The sequence below is a fragment of the Anopheles maculipalpis genome, chromosome 3RL (assembly GCF_943734695.1).
Source record: "Anopheles maculipalpis chromosome 3RL, idAnoMacuDA_375_x, whole genome shotgun sequence".
In the NCBI taxonomy this organism is placed as follows: Eukaryota; Metazoa; Arthropoda; class Insecta; order Diptera; family Culicidae; genus Anopheles; species Anopheles maculipalpis.
In genome coordinates, this window is record NC_064872.1 from 52,659,242 (window position 1) to 52,675,144 (window position 15,903).

Consider the following 15,903-nt stretch of genomic DNA (forward strand, 5'->3'; position numbering starts at 1 on the left):
GAAAACGAGGGTTCTACCTTCATTCCGAGGGTCTTTGAAAAGGTTGATTGGTTCCTTGAAGGACCGCCGCCCGAGACGCCCAGTTTCATAAAATAGATCCAATTCCTTATTCTCTTGATGGACTCATCAACACGTTCCATTGTCGTTAACCGTTTGAGGATCAAAACTCATCAAACATTTCGCAGTTGTTAGTAGGAGTAGAAGCAAAAATTGTTTCCCTGCAGCTATTTCAAATTGTTCGAAAAAAAAAACGAATATTCAATTTTTTTCTTATTGTCTGACAATACTTTTAGAATACTACCATTTGCCTTTGAAACATACATCACTGTCAGTTGTGTTGATTGACATGTGGACAACATTTAATGTTCGAACTCCGCTTTCGCTTGATATCATCGTAATCAGTTTTTATTTTCTTCACTCTCTTCCAGTCGTTGCTCAAGCGTACAAAGTTGACGTTGAAGTGCTGGCAGCTTCCCGCGGCTGTACCGCGATCCTGCGTTGTGTAGTGCCTAATTTTGTTAAGGAGTTAGTAAGGGTCGTTTCCTGGGTGCAGGAACCGGCATTCTACATTTATCCATCGCTGCAAGGAGGTAAGCAAGCCGGTCGGCAAGCTGTCTGATAATGTTGTTGGCCCTAAAGTACGCTTTCTGTCACTGCTCTAGATGGAAAGTACCACCTGCTACCGACGGGGGAGCTGCTGATACACAATTTAGAGTATAACGATCGCTACCCATCCTACCGGTGCCGGACGATGCACAAGCTTACGAGGCAGGTCGTCACAAGCAATTCGGCCAAAATACGCATGAACGGTAAGTAACGTCTGGGTAATTTAGTGTTTATTCTTTTGGTATTTAGGTATCCAGGGTAAGAAATTGGAAAACCAATTGTTAATTGAAGTGTTTTACAATTTTTGTCTTAAGATCGAACAGAAATCTGACATCAGACTACTAAGACATATTGATACATTAAGCCATCTTTTTCCTTCCGTTTGAACTTGATAATTGTTTATCTCATGGTTTGAGTAAAACATCGTCTGCTGGAAATATACCAAAACCAATACAATCTCCATTTAAAGTTATGAAAAACGACAGTGAATATTATTTTTATTTTCACCCAATCCTTCACAATGTCCAAATCTTCTACACGAACCAAGAATGGACATAATGTGTAACATCTCGCACCCAAGCTACGATGCGTTTGAGTTGGAAGAAAATAAAAAAGAACCAATGCTACACACTTCCAAAGATCCAAACACTCTTGTACTTGGGTAAAAACTCCATCAACCATGCACTGTACACTGGACGGCATGACAGTTCCGACGAGAAGGATTCGTTTCCGTTCACCAACCTCGATCCGCATCGGACGACGTCCGTTTTCTACCGTTCCCACCATAAACCGGCTTATGTCAGCTTGCGTAAGCGATGGATGCTTGGAGCACAGGCGCAGGCGACGGCCATCGGTAGGTCGGGTTTTGGTGTAGAGTGATGGCCCCAGCCCTCCTTAATGGGATGATAGTGGACTGAAAGCGAAAACAAATGAAACAAAATACGAACCACTTCATGCAATTGCATCAATGCTTTCTCGGGCTTCCGGTTGCTTTTCTGGGCTGGTCCTTTCCATCCTTGTTGCCCGTGCATTGCCGCCAAGAGCTCTGTTAGCAAATGTTTTAAGCTGCTTTTTCCCTTGTGTCCCGAACCGGAAGCGGCAACTCTCGTCGTCGTTGCCGAAAAGCTTGCCGCACAACATTTATTTCACGCTTCATCATAACAATGGGATTAAATCTTCAATGTAACAGCTTCACTGGTTGAGAAACGGTACCCCGGTACGAAGGTGGCATTTAGGAAAGGAAAACTACTGGTAGTAAATGCGCCAAAAAAAAGGAACTATGCGTCCTTGTAGCTACAGACTCACGACCGTTAGCAGTGACCATCAAAAACAGGTACCGTTGGCCTATTTTGTTTTTGTTTGACGACGGTAACCCAAAAGACAATATTTGAATATGATTATTTCAACAAGAATTGTTCCTTATTGCAGTTGTCGTTATGTCTTAAAGGTAATTCTTTTAAAAATAATCATCCTTGGACGTAGTCTAAAAAACATTAGAGTTTCATAATATAAAAAGAAGTCAGAGTATCGCGGGTAACGCCACTGAAAAAAGCACAATTAGAAAAAAGTACTTTACATAAAAGACAATTGTAATATGAGCAAAACAAAAGAAAAATTCGCTTTCAGTCAGTACGAGTGTGTCTGCACAGTTCCAACTGGAACTGAAAAGCAGCGAAACATAATTATCGGCGCAATCAGACTCTTTTCAACAATCGTCCAAACTAAGTTACCTACTTACGGATACAAAAGAAATCCCTACTCTAATAGCTCGCTCGGCTCTTCTCTACAAGGGCTTAATGAATGCCGACGGCGAACGGTGTTAAACGATTTCGTCAAGTGTGCTGCCCATACCCAGCCCACACACCCACAAACACACTTTTGTTTGATCTTGAGCAGACGGGATTTCTTCAACATACTCTTTTGTCCATTGCAGAACAACGAGGAATAGTTTCGCCGAGTGTCGTCGAGCATACGTCGCATGTTTCCGTTTCGCAGGACGAAGGAGCAGTGTTGCTGTGTGTTGCCCAAGGTTGTCCGTCACCAGAATATCGGTAAGCAGCGTTTTTTTTTCTTCATTTTAAACTTTTTTTTTGTCAGCATACTATGTATGTGTTACAGTGCATGTTATCTGAATAATCTGTACCTACAGGAATAATTATACTTGATGAAATGTTGCAGTGAACCACACTAGCTAGCGATTCGGAAACGATAACCAATGAACAATGCTTATCAATATCATTTTCGTTTTCAATTTTGCTCCTTTGTGGAACAGTCATATCTTTCTTTTTGACGACAGTTTTTAAAATTAAATTTTTCGTATGTATTTTATTACAAGAAATAAAATTTTGTTATAAAATCTTTGGGGTTTTCAAGGAAACTTTCATTTTAAATAAGTTGAAAATAAGACATCCTAAATGTAATTAGTAAGGTCTTTCGATGTCGTCAGAAAACTCTATGAAGAAAAATATTTAATTTCTAAATTAATATTCCCCGAATAACAGAGAGTCTCTTGATAACTTCGATTTCTTAATTCATTCCCTGAATACTGGTATGAAACCAGATTGAAGTCAAAAAGGTCACTTAGTTCATTCAATACTCGCAAAATTTCCGTAATAGAGTCATTTGATCCGAAGCGTGTGTTTCTGAAGTCTGGTCTTAATAAAGTTCGGTTCCTTAATGTGAACAAATGGTCCTCAAAATCACTTCGATGTGGATTACAACTTTGGCTTTATTGATTGATTGAATATTGCTAAACAAGCGAGTCTCTGCGAAGAATCCTTGATCGTTAATGGGCGGTGCAGTGAGTGTTAAGTCGTTTTTGTTGCCGTATTCAAGCTCCGATCAACACTTTCGTTCTCGACTAGCAACTTGTCAGCTGAGTCACAGCCTTCAACCACACGGGTATCGGGTTAGAGAATAATCTTACCTTCAATTGGCAAATCGGATAGGTAGTCAGTAAAGTCTGGATGATCCCAAGCCTTCTTAAACATATTCTTCTTCTAATGTCACGCCGGCCACGCATCGGCTGCCGGGTCCGCTAAACGGGCCCACCGTCACGATAAAATCCACATACACCATCTTGAGGGTTGGCCTGTAACCGCAGGCCACCTTCCAAGATGACCTTTTGAAGGTTCCCTCCCCGTTAACAAAAAAAAGGTCACGCCGGCCATCGAATGGCTTACTAGACTTACCGATAACCACGTAGTTGGATATTCATTCCTCACTATGGGGGAACGGTTCGAATGGGATTTGAACCCCGATCCTGTCGTGTAAAGATAAACATATTACTCTTGATTTTTCGGACCTCCTGTGCTTAAAGACGAAGTACCGCTTGGTGGTTCGAGCAATGCTGAAGTACCAGTTCTGTTGTGTCCCACCAAAAGGACTCTTTTCCTCCGTTAACAATTTTTTTTTTTTTTTTCGTAATGACGGTCAGGTCGTATTCCTTGAAACAAATCTTATATCGAGCTTTACACTTCATTAAACTTATATCATATTTTGAGGGTAGACATATCCTTCTCCCTCAATTCAAGAGCACCTTGTCCCGGGTGAGCTCGGTTGTGGATGTTGTTGCTGCCAGGTATGGTTATAAAGTTGTCCTCTCAATGTCTGCTAAGGGGTATCGTGCCGTGGAGATCAATTGGCTCCCAAGAAAACCCCATTTGTTGTGGATACTCTGTGATGTTCGCCACACCATATTGTTGCCAACATTAGCATGTTATGGCTGGCGGCCCCACCATCGGCAGAACGCACGAGTCCAAAAGCCACTACAACTTTGTGAAGCTACAGTAGCATCTAACTCACGGATTCCGCCAACTGTAAAGCCGCCAGTCACAACTACACGTCGTCCAAACCTAATTCAATTGGTTCAGTGATCTAATGTTGTCGCTGGTGACCCTGACGCCAGTAAAACGCAAGAAGCAAGGACGTAACAAACTACAATCCGCTAAAAGGTCGATAGTGCGTACAATCTACGGGAAGAGGAAGGGATCAAAGAACGATTCCCATTTCTTTGGCGAAGTCAAACAGAATCCGCGCATATTCGTAGTCTTTCTGTCCCAGTATATCGCGCATAGACACCGCCGGGGATCTTCCTGATGCCCGAGCCAGCTGCTAAGAGTCCGGGTCTAGCCGCATCGAACTCCACGCATGACCAGAGGATGTGATCAATGTCCTGGTATCCGTTGCTACAGCTACAAACCTTGGAGTCAGCGCATAATGGTTCGACCAGGGACGCAGGGAAACCCGTGGTGAAATGGAGTGCAGGAACCTCCCAAGTTCGTCCTCATCCCACAAGCTCTGCCAGCGGGCCATGCACAGCTGTTTTGGGGTGCGAAGAAATTCGTGACGGGGAATCGATCCCTCAAAAAATGCTGCCATTGGAGGCACCTCGCGTTAAGAATCCTTATCACTGCTTCATTACACGTTGGGTACTGTCCGGATTTGCTGAAGTAGTTTCAAACCCATGCTCATACTTCCTGTCTTACTTTGCTTCGCCTGAATCATATCGATGTTAAAGCATATCTGTCATTCATACTATTTTCAATTTCCTCGCGTATTCTTTGCAATCTTTCCGCCTTATGGATCTCTTAAGGCAGGTTATATTTGGTATCACATATGTTCGATGGACACCGTTTGTGCTTCTCCCGCGCTGGTCTTTGACTCCATCTTTCCTTCATGGGTTAGCTGCGTTTGAAAATAAAAGGTTAAGTTTTATTTATTTATATTATTTTATTCCTTGTGGTGACTATATGCAATGTACAAAATATTTACAAGGCTTTTCTTCCCTGTTATTTGCCTTATCCCGGGCATACTCGGTTTTAGCGGGGTTGTAAGACCGTAGTTGCTGCTGATGATGATGTAGAGGTGATTGTTTTTGGCCCGGTACTATTGCTGTAACTATTCCTTCCATGGTGGTTGGTTGCATCTTATCTATGCTTCTATGGTGCTTGCAAAAAGTTTTTCATATAACAAGACGATTATGTCGTCTTTGTAAAGTTAATGGCTTGGTTAAATCTAACGCTAAATTGTTTAATCGGAACCAAGCAAACTAGTCCAAATCGAATTTCGCCTAATATAATTCGCCCCAATATTGTGCCATTGACAAGAGCGTAATTTATTCATTCCATCAATCCACCATATAATCACTCCCACGACGTCTTCCAATCTGTGACGGAACTAGGTGCCGGAAAATATATTTTCTACGTGCCTGAAACATTGACAAAAATGCACCAAACACACCAATAACACCAACAGCCGATGTTTTCCATCAATTTCTTCCGATTATCACATTCCGCAACATAATTCGCATACATTTCCTTTCGATTCGATAGACGATCTCCCCCACCGCACTGATTGCCTTGCCAGCGCCTCACGTACGTCTCGTGCGTTTGTCTTGGGTTTTGTTTTATTTTTGCTTTATTTTATTTTATACCACTGCCACAGCATCTGCCCGTGCCGTGCTCATGTTTGCTTGTTGGATTGACAGCGCCGGAGAAAAATTAATTCAGTAGAGCGTCTGAGAAATCTCCGCACTGATTTCCATTGCAAATTATATCACGATAGGGATTATTCTACTGTACCGGCTGGGCCGAGGAAAAAATCGGTCCATGGTTGCAATTTTATTTTCGTTGGCGAAATGGTCGACGTTGGTTGTTTTTTAGTACAAAAAACAGAAAATAATTTATTGAAAATTTATCTATTCTTTAACGGTTGAGCTCAATGAAATTAGTATATGTAAATGTATTGTATATTTTGCACCGAATACATTTTTACTACACTTTAGCGCAGGAAGTAGTGGAACACATCCTTTCTAGCCCAACGCGAATCCGTGTTGTCCACTTGGGATAATTTAAAACGAATGACAAGCGTCTGTTTCCTAGCCTCATCATGATTAATTGGATTTGGCAATTTTCATTCCTTTTTGCTGGTTTCTTCTCTCCCTGGTCTCCTCATTTCCATCGCCACCCGCTAATGATACACACCATACACTCGTTACGTTTGAGTGTTTTCAGATCAGTTGAGTTGTTTTTCGTGAGGTTAAATTTATCCAACATTTTAATTTTGCCACCATTTTGCTCCACGTCATGCCCGAATCAACCTATCTCCGTCAAGCGTGCGAGGGTCAAATGGATGGATGGCACAACGGCACGTCATCATCAAACGTCAATTTGGGTTTTGGGGTGCAAGTGACCGACCCAAACTGTGGCCCAACCTCGATACTTCAATCTGCTGCTCCATCGTAAGCCTTTTGTATGAGTTCGTTTATTGTTTTGCTTTTTTTGTGATAAACCATTATCCAGCTATCGGCGCCAGCTGGCTCTTACTGGCAATCAAGCATCGGTGTTAGTGTGTTGGAAAGTGAAAAAAGGAAAATATTTGGGTTACCAAATCCGAAGACGGCTTCCTACCGACTCTCAATGCTCCAACTCAGCAGTGCTCGTTAGCACTGCTGGTTGAATTGTTGTGCAACATTTTAATTCTTCACTGCAAAAGCAAAGTCCGTTTTCTTGTGTTGGTCATCATTTGCTGAAACATGAAAACGAATCGTTAATTTATAATCCTCTTGTTCATCAAGATTCGACTATTCCCGCGCTGGTGCGGCAACCTGAAACGGCTAACCATTTTGTTTTACCTCGATTAACACGAACGAAGTCCCGGCGACAAACGGTTGCCTGGCTCTAATCACCTCGGCTCAAGTTCATCAGCTTAGTGCTTAACCCTTGATTGCACAAAGCGCTCATCTGCCTTGCCCGTCGGCACCCATCGCCTCGGCAGTCTGCGAGCCGATCATGGCCGGCAGCATCAACTGCAATTATATTCATTTCCGCCCGTTCGTAAATGATTGCTAATTACGGTTGGCGGAACAAGGCATCGTTTCCATTCACGACACGGTTCCATTCGCCCGAATCTTCCCGATCCTTCCGCAGGGCACAGCGGGACTGCGACCTATCCTGGCAAAGTAGATCGTGTCGGAAATGGGAAAAGTTTGCACTCATTTTCCGTAAATCGCAAATGGCGTTTTTGTTTCGAGGCCTTAAAGTTTATTGGCTTAAGCGTTTCGTTGTGCAAAACGGGGTAAAAAAGGGGGTTCAAGACACGGTTTCGCGTCTTAACAAAGCTCACATCATTCAGCGCTTTACGAGCATCGTAAAATATTTTGGCTGTAAGGGTTTTTGTAAAACCCTTAACTTTGAAAATGGGGAATATAACACGTACGTTTGTTTTTCTATAAATTTTAAACTATTTTCCTATTGTATTGCTGCTGTGACTGAACGCTACGCTCAGCCGTATGAAGCTCATTAAGAGCTTAGCAGCACGCCTTCAGTCAAAAGTTTATCAAATAATTCGACAAGCTGATGAACGTTTGTTCCCGTTTAGCAGTTCTCACGTTTTTCTTCCTACAGCAAATGAAATCAGACAAGAAAAATGGAACCACACCGATAGAAAGTTGCCGAGACAAAAACGATCAGAATCAATCGAAAAGTACTTATCGGAAATGAAATCGAGAACTTTTTATTCGGTTCTCTACTTCCCGATTCGACTCACCGTGTTTCCTGGTCTTATCAAATTTGAAAACGAAAAACAAACCACAAACTTGCCGACTCTCAAGTTTTAAGCCTTCAGCTTTCGTGTTATCCTTGTTTTTTCTCTCGCCTGCACAGTAAAGTTGCCGTTCGACGTTCAATAGAGAAGGACAAGAAAAAACCCCTTAAGCATGGCGTTCTCGTTCCTGAGCATGCGGGAGTAATCTTTTTCAGCTTTTGTAGAGCAAACTTTTCACTACGCAGGTTCTATTCTACCATTGCTAGAAAGAAGAAGCGGAGCAGTAGATGACAAAACAAAAAACAAACAAAAAATCCGTTCTCCATTCTGGCTGGTTCTGTGTTTTTAGTCATGTTTCCCGTAGCGTTCTCATGCGCAGCATTCTTCCCGCCACTTCCCGTCCCCGTCGATATGTAAAGGTTGGGTTTTCTCTCTCCCTCTGTCATTGTTTGTCGAGCTCAATCGGACGGAAATTAATTTGAACATTCGATTGACTGCGAGACGACAAGCTGTGAAATCGACTTCTTGATGGTTGTAATCGAACTCAGCAGACAAAGTTCTCTCGCTTTTTTTTTCGCTACACATTTCGTGGAAGTTACTAAAAGTTCTTCTTGGATGTGGGTCGAATTATTGAAAACTTTTTTACAGCACAACTGTAACGGGTACTTTCTCGTACATGCTACTACTGCCCTGGCGCTGCGAAGCATATTCTTTTACAAGTAGGAAAAATTTCAATTGTCTCTTTTCTTTAAAACGCAAATATTTGTTTTAATTAATGCTCTTCCAAAATGCAGATCACAGATGTTTCTTAATCGCTGTAACCAAATCTCCAGAACTAAGCTACTAAGCTACTAAGCGTTGGTGTTAACCATTTTTTTGTCCCGTATAAGGAACAAGTAAAAAAAGCCTTGTCAAATGGACTTCTTTTACGGTGGCTGATCTGTCATCTGTAGGGTGTTGATCTCCGAGAGGTTTGGCAGTCCTCTGTTCGGGAATGCTGATAATTAGGCGCTCTCGCCTACCAAATGTTTATCACAGGCATCCTGGCGGTTACATCTACACACGTCATCTTAACACTTAATTTCAATTTAGTCCAACAACGCTTAATCCACCGTGAGATTTGCATGCTTAGGATTCAGCAGAATCCCTTTTTTTAGCATCGCATGCTTTGAGTAGATTACTACAGCACTTCGTCATGTTTATAATACTTTTTAATACAGGTGACAACTTTTGAGAGGGACCTAGCTTTTCATCAGAACTGGCAGAACATTATTTTCACTGAACAAATTATATGCCAAAGTTCGCTCAATATGAAACCATTTCAACGTGCACCTCATCTATGGTAATGTTGTGCTACCCCGATTTGCTTCTTAATCGTAGTGTAATAGGGAAGAAGAATTGCATTCACGGTCGCCATGTAATAGAGAAGAAGATGTTTATACAATCGGACTTGTGCGGACCAGTGAAATGAGACATCACACGGGTTTAAGTTGTGTCTTAAGCACGACCAGTTACGTCGTTCCGGCATCTGTCCACTGACTGGCCCAGAAGAACTCCGCGAGCTTAATCCTCTCGGATGGTGGTCTAGTTCTTTATTTATACCCAGTTTTATAGTTGGTGTTACATTAATTGTTGTTGCTTTCATTATCTTACTTCCTTTTCTCTAGCTAGCGTGTGTTTAGGGTTCTTGATTTTCCGTATTCAAATAACTCAACTGAGTGTGTCAAGGTTCTTGGTTTATTATTATTATTATTATTATTATTATTATTATTATTATTATTATTATTATTATTATTATTATTATTATTATTATTATTATTATTATTATTATTATTATTATTATTATTATTATTATTATTATTATTATTATTATTATTATTATTATTATTATTATTATTATTATTATTATTATTATTATTATTATTATTATTATTATTATTATTATTATTATTATTATTATTATTATTATTATTATTATTATTATTATTATTATTATTATTATTATTATTATTATTATTATTATTATTATTATTATTATTATTATTAATTTATTTACTGGACCGTAATCATCAAATGTAAATAAAAAATTATTAATTTATTTATTTCATCGAGCATTCAAGTGTCTTAATGAATACATACAAGTGTCTTAACCTAAAGAGACAAATTGAACAATGGTGGACGCTTACGTCGACACTCACAAAACGCAAATTGAGACATACTAAATTCATACATGTTTTCATTAAATATGGTATTCATACATGAAGTTTACATTAAATACGGTACACATTGCGTTGACTGGGTCCGATTGCCCAAAAGTAATCCTGAAGCGAGCAGTCCGGATTATGTCTGGCTGTCTTAGACTCCTAGAGGGCACAAAAAAGTTAACGGAGCTAAGGAGAGCTGAAACATCTATTTCGTTGCCGATCAAACCAGCTACAAACATACACTGAGCTGTCGAACGACGAACTGCCAGTGGTTGGGGTCCCGAAGAGAAGACATCGAGTGGTATAGTCTGGGCGTCGATCATAGGGTCTACTTGGGAGGACTCTAATGGCAAATCGCGTAACTTTTCTTTGTATTGTTTCTATGCATTCTATTTCTATGTAGGATCGCGAAACTCCTTTGTCATACGAAATACAATGCCTAGCATCTGATTACCACGGTTAATTAGATTTGTCATGTGAGGTTTAAAGCTGAGTTGCTTGTCAAGAAGAATCCCTAAGTCTCTAACACACTAAGGACGTTGAAGTAAACTATAGTCAATATTGTAATCAAATAGGATAGTAGTGCTGCATCTCGAAAAGGACATTACTTGACATTTACCGACGGAAAATGACAATGCATTTCTACGGCACCATAAACTAAAAACATCCATCGCTTGTTGTAACCGAGCACAATCTCCACTATCTTTCACCGTGGTGAACAGCTTTACATCATACGCATACATCAGTATGTTAAAATCAGCTAATAGTTTTGCAGCATCATTGATGTAGAGCAGGCCGAGGATGCTGCCTTGAGGAACACCAGAGTGAAGGCACGTGACACACTATCCCCACGCTTAATACTGTATGATCGATCAGATAGATAGGATTTGATCCATTTGACCATACTATAGTCAAAACCTAGCTTCTGTAATTTTGCCACAAGAATAGGATGAGACAATGAGATATCCACTAAGCAGTACATCGTCTTTAAGCATAGGAGGTCCGAAAAATCAGAAATAATATGTTTAAGCAGGGGGTGGCCCGGTGGTGTAGGCGACAGCGGCGCCAATCTTTATACGGCAAGATCGGGGTTCAAATCCCATTCGAACCGTTCCCTCATAGTGAGGAATGTATATCCAACTATGTGGTTATCGGTAAGACTAATAAGCCATTCGATGGTCGGCGTGACCTAGTAGGTGGTTAAGCCAAGAAGAAGAAGGAGATTTTCTTGCCCAAAAAGTCAGACCCCAAGCCAAGGTCTGAAATGACTTATAGAACATGTATGAGTATCGTATGGTTTTTTCCAGCGTCAGCATGTATAAAAAGGGCAAGCCTATCAGCCTGACAATCGTTCAATATGATAGCAAAGGTCTCAGAGAGTTTATCCTTATCTTGACATATGATTAATGCCCTTTTAATTTTATCAATGACTCTGGTTGACTTTTCCGAACTTCCAAATCGATCATTTATTCACTGGAGATAGATAAGGAATATAAATTTTGTGTAACAATCTTTTCTAACATTTTTTTAAAACATAAAAATAACCTATTTGGAAGCTTAATGTCTACGTCTCTCTCCCAAAGCAGTTGGCAAAGTTTCAATTCCAAAGAAAGCAAATAAATCAAATTATTCGATTTTCAAAAAAAAACACCTGCTTAGAATAAACAAAATTATCATCTTTATTAATATAATTTTTAATTAACTTTCCTTCCAGATGGTACACTCACAACGGTCCCGAACCAATTCCCGTCTCCTCCGGGCCTCGGATACGATTGCTCGGTCCTGTACTAGCAATCGAAGCCGTTACCGCTGAGGACGGTGGAGTATACAAATGTTCCGCATCGAATGCAGGCGGTGAAGCCAGCGCTGATCTGCGGCTCACCGTATCCACACCGATCCACGTGGAAATCACTCCGAACGTGCTCAGTGTGCATATGGGTGGAACGGCGGAATTTCGCTGCCTGGTCACCGCCAATGGTATGTCGGCGGGTCCGCAACACATCACCTGGTTTAAGGATGGCCGCCAACTGCCTAGTTCCGGGCGTGTCGGTGATACACTGCAAGTGACCGGTGTAACGCGCGAAGACAAGGGCATGTATCAGTGTGTGGTCCGTCGGCAAGAAGGTGATTCATTCCAGGCATCTGCCGAGCTACAGCTGGGAGGTAAGTGCACCGTGACAAAGCTCAAGAATCTTTGTTCTAGAAAAATGTAAATAGATTAGATTGGATTGCGCCCGGCACGGTTTTCTTACGACCGACCCAAATTAGCTTCGTAACTCATTAAACGCCATCGGTTATTAGGAAAGTAATCGGATTAAACGAGGGCTAGTTACCATCCAACCTAAATAACTTGCAGGTAAGGTACGGAAGGATAAAAACGATCTTTGTCCGTTATTATTTTTCCTCCTTTCCACCAGCACACGGAGAGCAAATGATTTTGTTCTGTGAAATTCATTTTCATATTTCACACTTTTTATGTGTTTTCTTAATAATCCTTACCTGTCTTCAGCTATTTGCAAGTCAGCTCCTGAAAGAGAAACATTTTAAATTACATTCGTATCTTCGTGGGCTGTGTGAAGTGAAATTGATTCGATGCTCAGTGAAGGTAGTACTTTTTTTCTCCAAAATTCACTCTTTAAATTCCTGAACATTCTCCGAACAACGAACCAAACGATAACTACAACGTGACATGGACAAACGTTTCCGTTGCCTCACGGTAAACAGTGCCGGATTTACGCTTTGCCAAGGGTCAGATCCGTAATTTTCGTCTGTTGTCTCCATCTCCGACGACCGTTTCGCGAATGTTTGCCGTTTGTGTTTGCTTTTTTTTTTTGGGGCTCGTCTGTAGGTTTGTTTTTTAATGGCTATAATTTTTCCAACCAAACCGTGGAGGGATTTATTAACACTTCCACGCCGCTGGAAGGCAAACCGAGCGCGTAGGTCTGGCGTTAGAAAAGATTTAACACACATTTGGTCGGGAGAAGGAGCACCAAAAAAAAAAAAACATCAAAATAGATGAGGTTTCGCCGTATCCTTCGACTGGTAATTTCCTGCTACGGTGTGGTTGCAACCGCAAATTATTTCCACACCAACGTACACCGACGTTTCGTTTATCGTGTCGCGAACAAGGCCAAGGCAGGTTGGGGTTTTGGAAATTCCTCTTTTTTGGTTATTAGATTTTTTTTCGCCTTTCACTTCAACGAAAACCAACTTATTTATGATAATTATTATCCGGCCTGCTGGATGGTGTTGGTAATGCTCTTTTTCTCGTCCTCGTATTTTGTAGACGCACCACCTTCGCTGGTGTACAGCTTCATCGAACAAACGCTACAGCCCGGTCCGGCCGTTTCGCTGAAATGCTCTGCCCAGGGAAACCCAACGCCACAAATCTCATGGACGCTGGATGGATTTCCGCTACCAACAAATGGCAGGTAAGCCACAAAGCAATTATTTTCTTCCAAGTACATTTAGCTAATCTATAGGTATATTAGCAAATTTGATGTTCTGAAGATAGCGACGTCTATGCAACTTGTTGACCGTGTTGTCTTCATAACTGATAGTAGTTATGAAACTTTTACAATACTTTGATAAACATTCTTGTAACAAGATTTTATCATTATTCAATGAACAATATATGTACATTGCATTGTATGTAGACATTGAAACAATTTGTTTCATTTTATTGGTCCATACATTGTAATTTGGATAAAACCGTTAAGAAGCTATATTTTTAAAATATTTACATGCAGTTCCAAGCAGCCCTACGATTATTGACATCTGACTAATACACGGTCATGGCTAAAGGATGATGCAATGCGAGCTTCCTATGAAGGCTTGTTCAAAATGTTGTAATGGTCGCTTCTTAGCTTACTAGAGAGTCTCTCTTCGGTCGGCAACGAGTTCATCGCTCCGATTTGATTTACAAGTAGCATCACCTGCTTATTCTTTGTTATTGTTAAATGGAAGAATTAGATTTAAAATATGAACGGTGAATTTCGAATCTCACAGGGGTCTGAGGCAAGGGGACGGAATCTCCTGTCTATTGTTCAATATAGCATTGGAAGTCGTCATAAGAAGCACGAGGCTAGACAACGACATCCGTGGCACGATTCTCTATCGGTCTCTTCATTTTTTTGGCTTGGCGGATGACATTTATATCGTTGGCAAGACGACAGCGAAGGTGTGTGAGGCGTACACCCGACTGAAACGTGAAGCAGCAAGAATTGGATTGATGATCATTGCAACGAAGACGAAATATCTGCTTGTCGGAGTCTCTGATCGTGACAGAGCCCGAGTAGGAAGCAGCGTGTTAGTCGACGGCGACAACCTCGAGGTAGTGGAGGAATTCTGCTATCTTGAGACTGTCGTAACTTCGGATAACGATGTCAGCAGCGAAATCCGGGGACGCATTCTTCAGGGGAATCGTACCTACTACGGCCTTCACCGTCTGCTGAGATCCAGAAGACTTCGAGACCGCACGAAATGTGAGATATATCGCACACTGATTCGCCCGGTAGTCCTATATGGCCACGAGTCTTGGATGATCCGAGCGGATCATGCAAACGCTCTTGGCGTGTTTGAGCGTCGCATCCTCCGGACCATCTTTGGCGGTGTGTTCGAGCATGGAGTGTGGAGAAGAAGGATGAACCACGAGCTTGCTGAGCTATACGGAGAACCGGACATCCCGACGGTAGCAAAGACCGGCAGGATACGATGGCTGGGCCTTGTTATGAGGATGCCGGACTCATGCCCCGCCAAGAAGGAATACATCAGGACTTGCTAGCGATCGGGTGCCTATATGGATGGGAAGCTGCAGCCAGGGATTTTCCGGGCCATTTCACGACGACGTGCTCTTTAAAAGAGCAGGCCAACATGATGATGATGATGACGGCGAATTTTATATTCCAGTGGTATTTTCTATATTTTTACCCCATCCAGGAGGATGTACTGACTCCTGGAACTAACCTGTACAGCTAAACATTTTCATACAATACATTCGAGGCAATTCGCGAAAGTTTCTGCTGTATTCAAAGGGGGCAATAGTGTTGAGAACAATCAATTCCCTGTTCTTTTTTTTTTCTTCATGACTTAACGACCTACTCACGCCGGTCCTCGGATGGCTTACTAAGGTTGCTGATACCATGTAATTGGATAGTCAGTGCTCATTACTGGAAAATGATCTGGATGAGATTTAAACACCTGTCCAGCCTTGTGAAGATCTGTGCTGTTTTATTATTAACGAATGTTGATATATTTCAAATTCGGTCAGTGATAAGACAAACATTATTTGTGAAACATTATTATTTTAATTTGGTTATCATTACTTCATTCATATCTGTTTTGTTATTTAAAATGTTATAAGATCATTGAAATTGAAGAAGTAATGGAAATAGCCCAAAATTGTCCTGCCTGAAGTATGAATGAAAGTATTTTCCATTCTCTGCAGGCTATAGCAGATGTGAAATCTGGAATTAAACGTCTCGAAGAACATTTCGCTAGTAGTTGGCAAAAGCGATAAATAAACTGGTAGCTACTTAAGCAAACACAT

At 41.2% G+C, this 15,903-nt stretch overlaps 1 protein-coding gene across 5 annotated transcripts in view; it reads left to right on the forward strand.

Moving 5' to 3' along the window:
* LOC126561292 (cell adhesion molecule Dscam2) overlaps window positions 1-15,903 on the forward strand; it is a 127,680-nt gene that overhangs the window by 82,179 nt on the left and 29,598 nt on the right. For all 5 annotated transcript variants that reach the window (XM_050217329.1, XM_050217330.1, XM_050217333.1 and 2 more), the window contains exons 3-7: window positions 429-590; window positions 663-809; window positions 2,540-2,657; window positions 12,070-12,518; window positions 13,642-13,786. In XM_050217329.1, coding sequence (XP_050073286.1) covers window positions 429-590; window positions 663-809; window positions 2,540-2,657; window positions 12,070-12,518; window positions 13,642-13,786 — 1,021 coding nt within the window. The remainder of the gene's footprint in view (window positions 1-428; window positions 591-662; window positions 810-2,539; window positions 2,658-12,069; window positions 12,519-13,641; window positions 13,787-15,903) is intronic.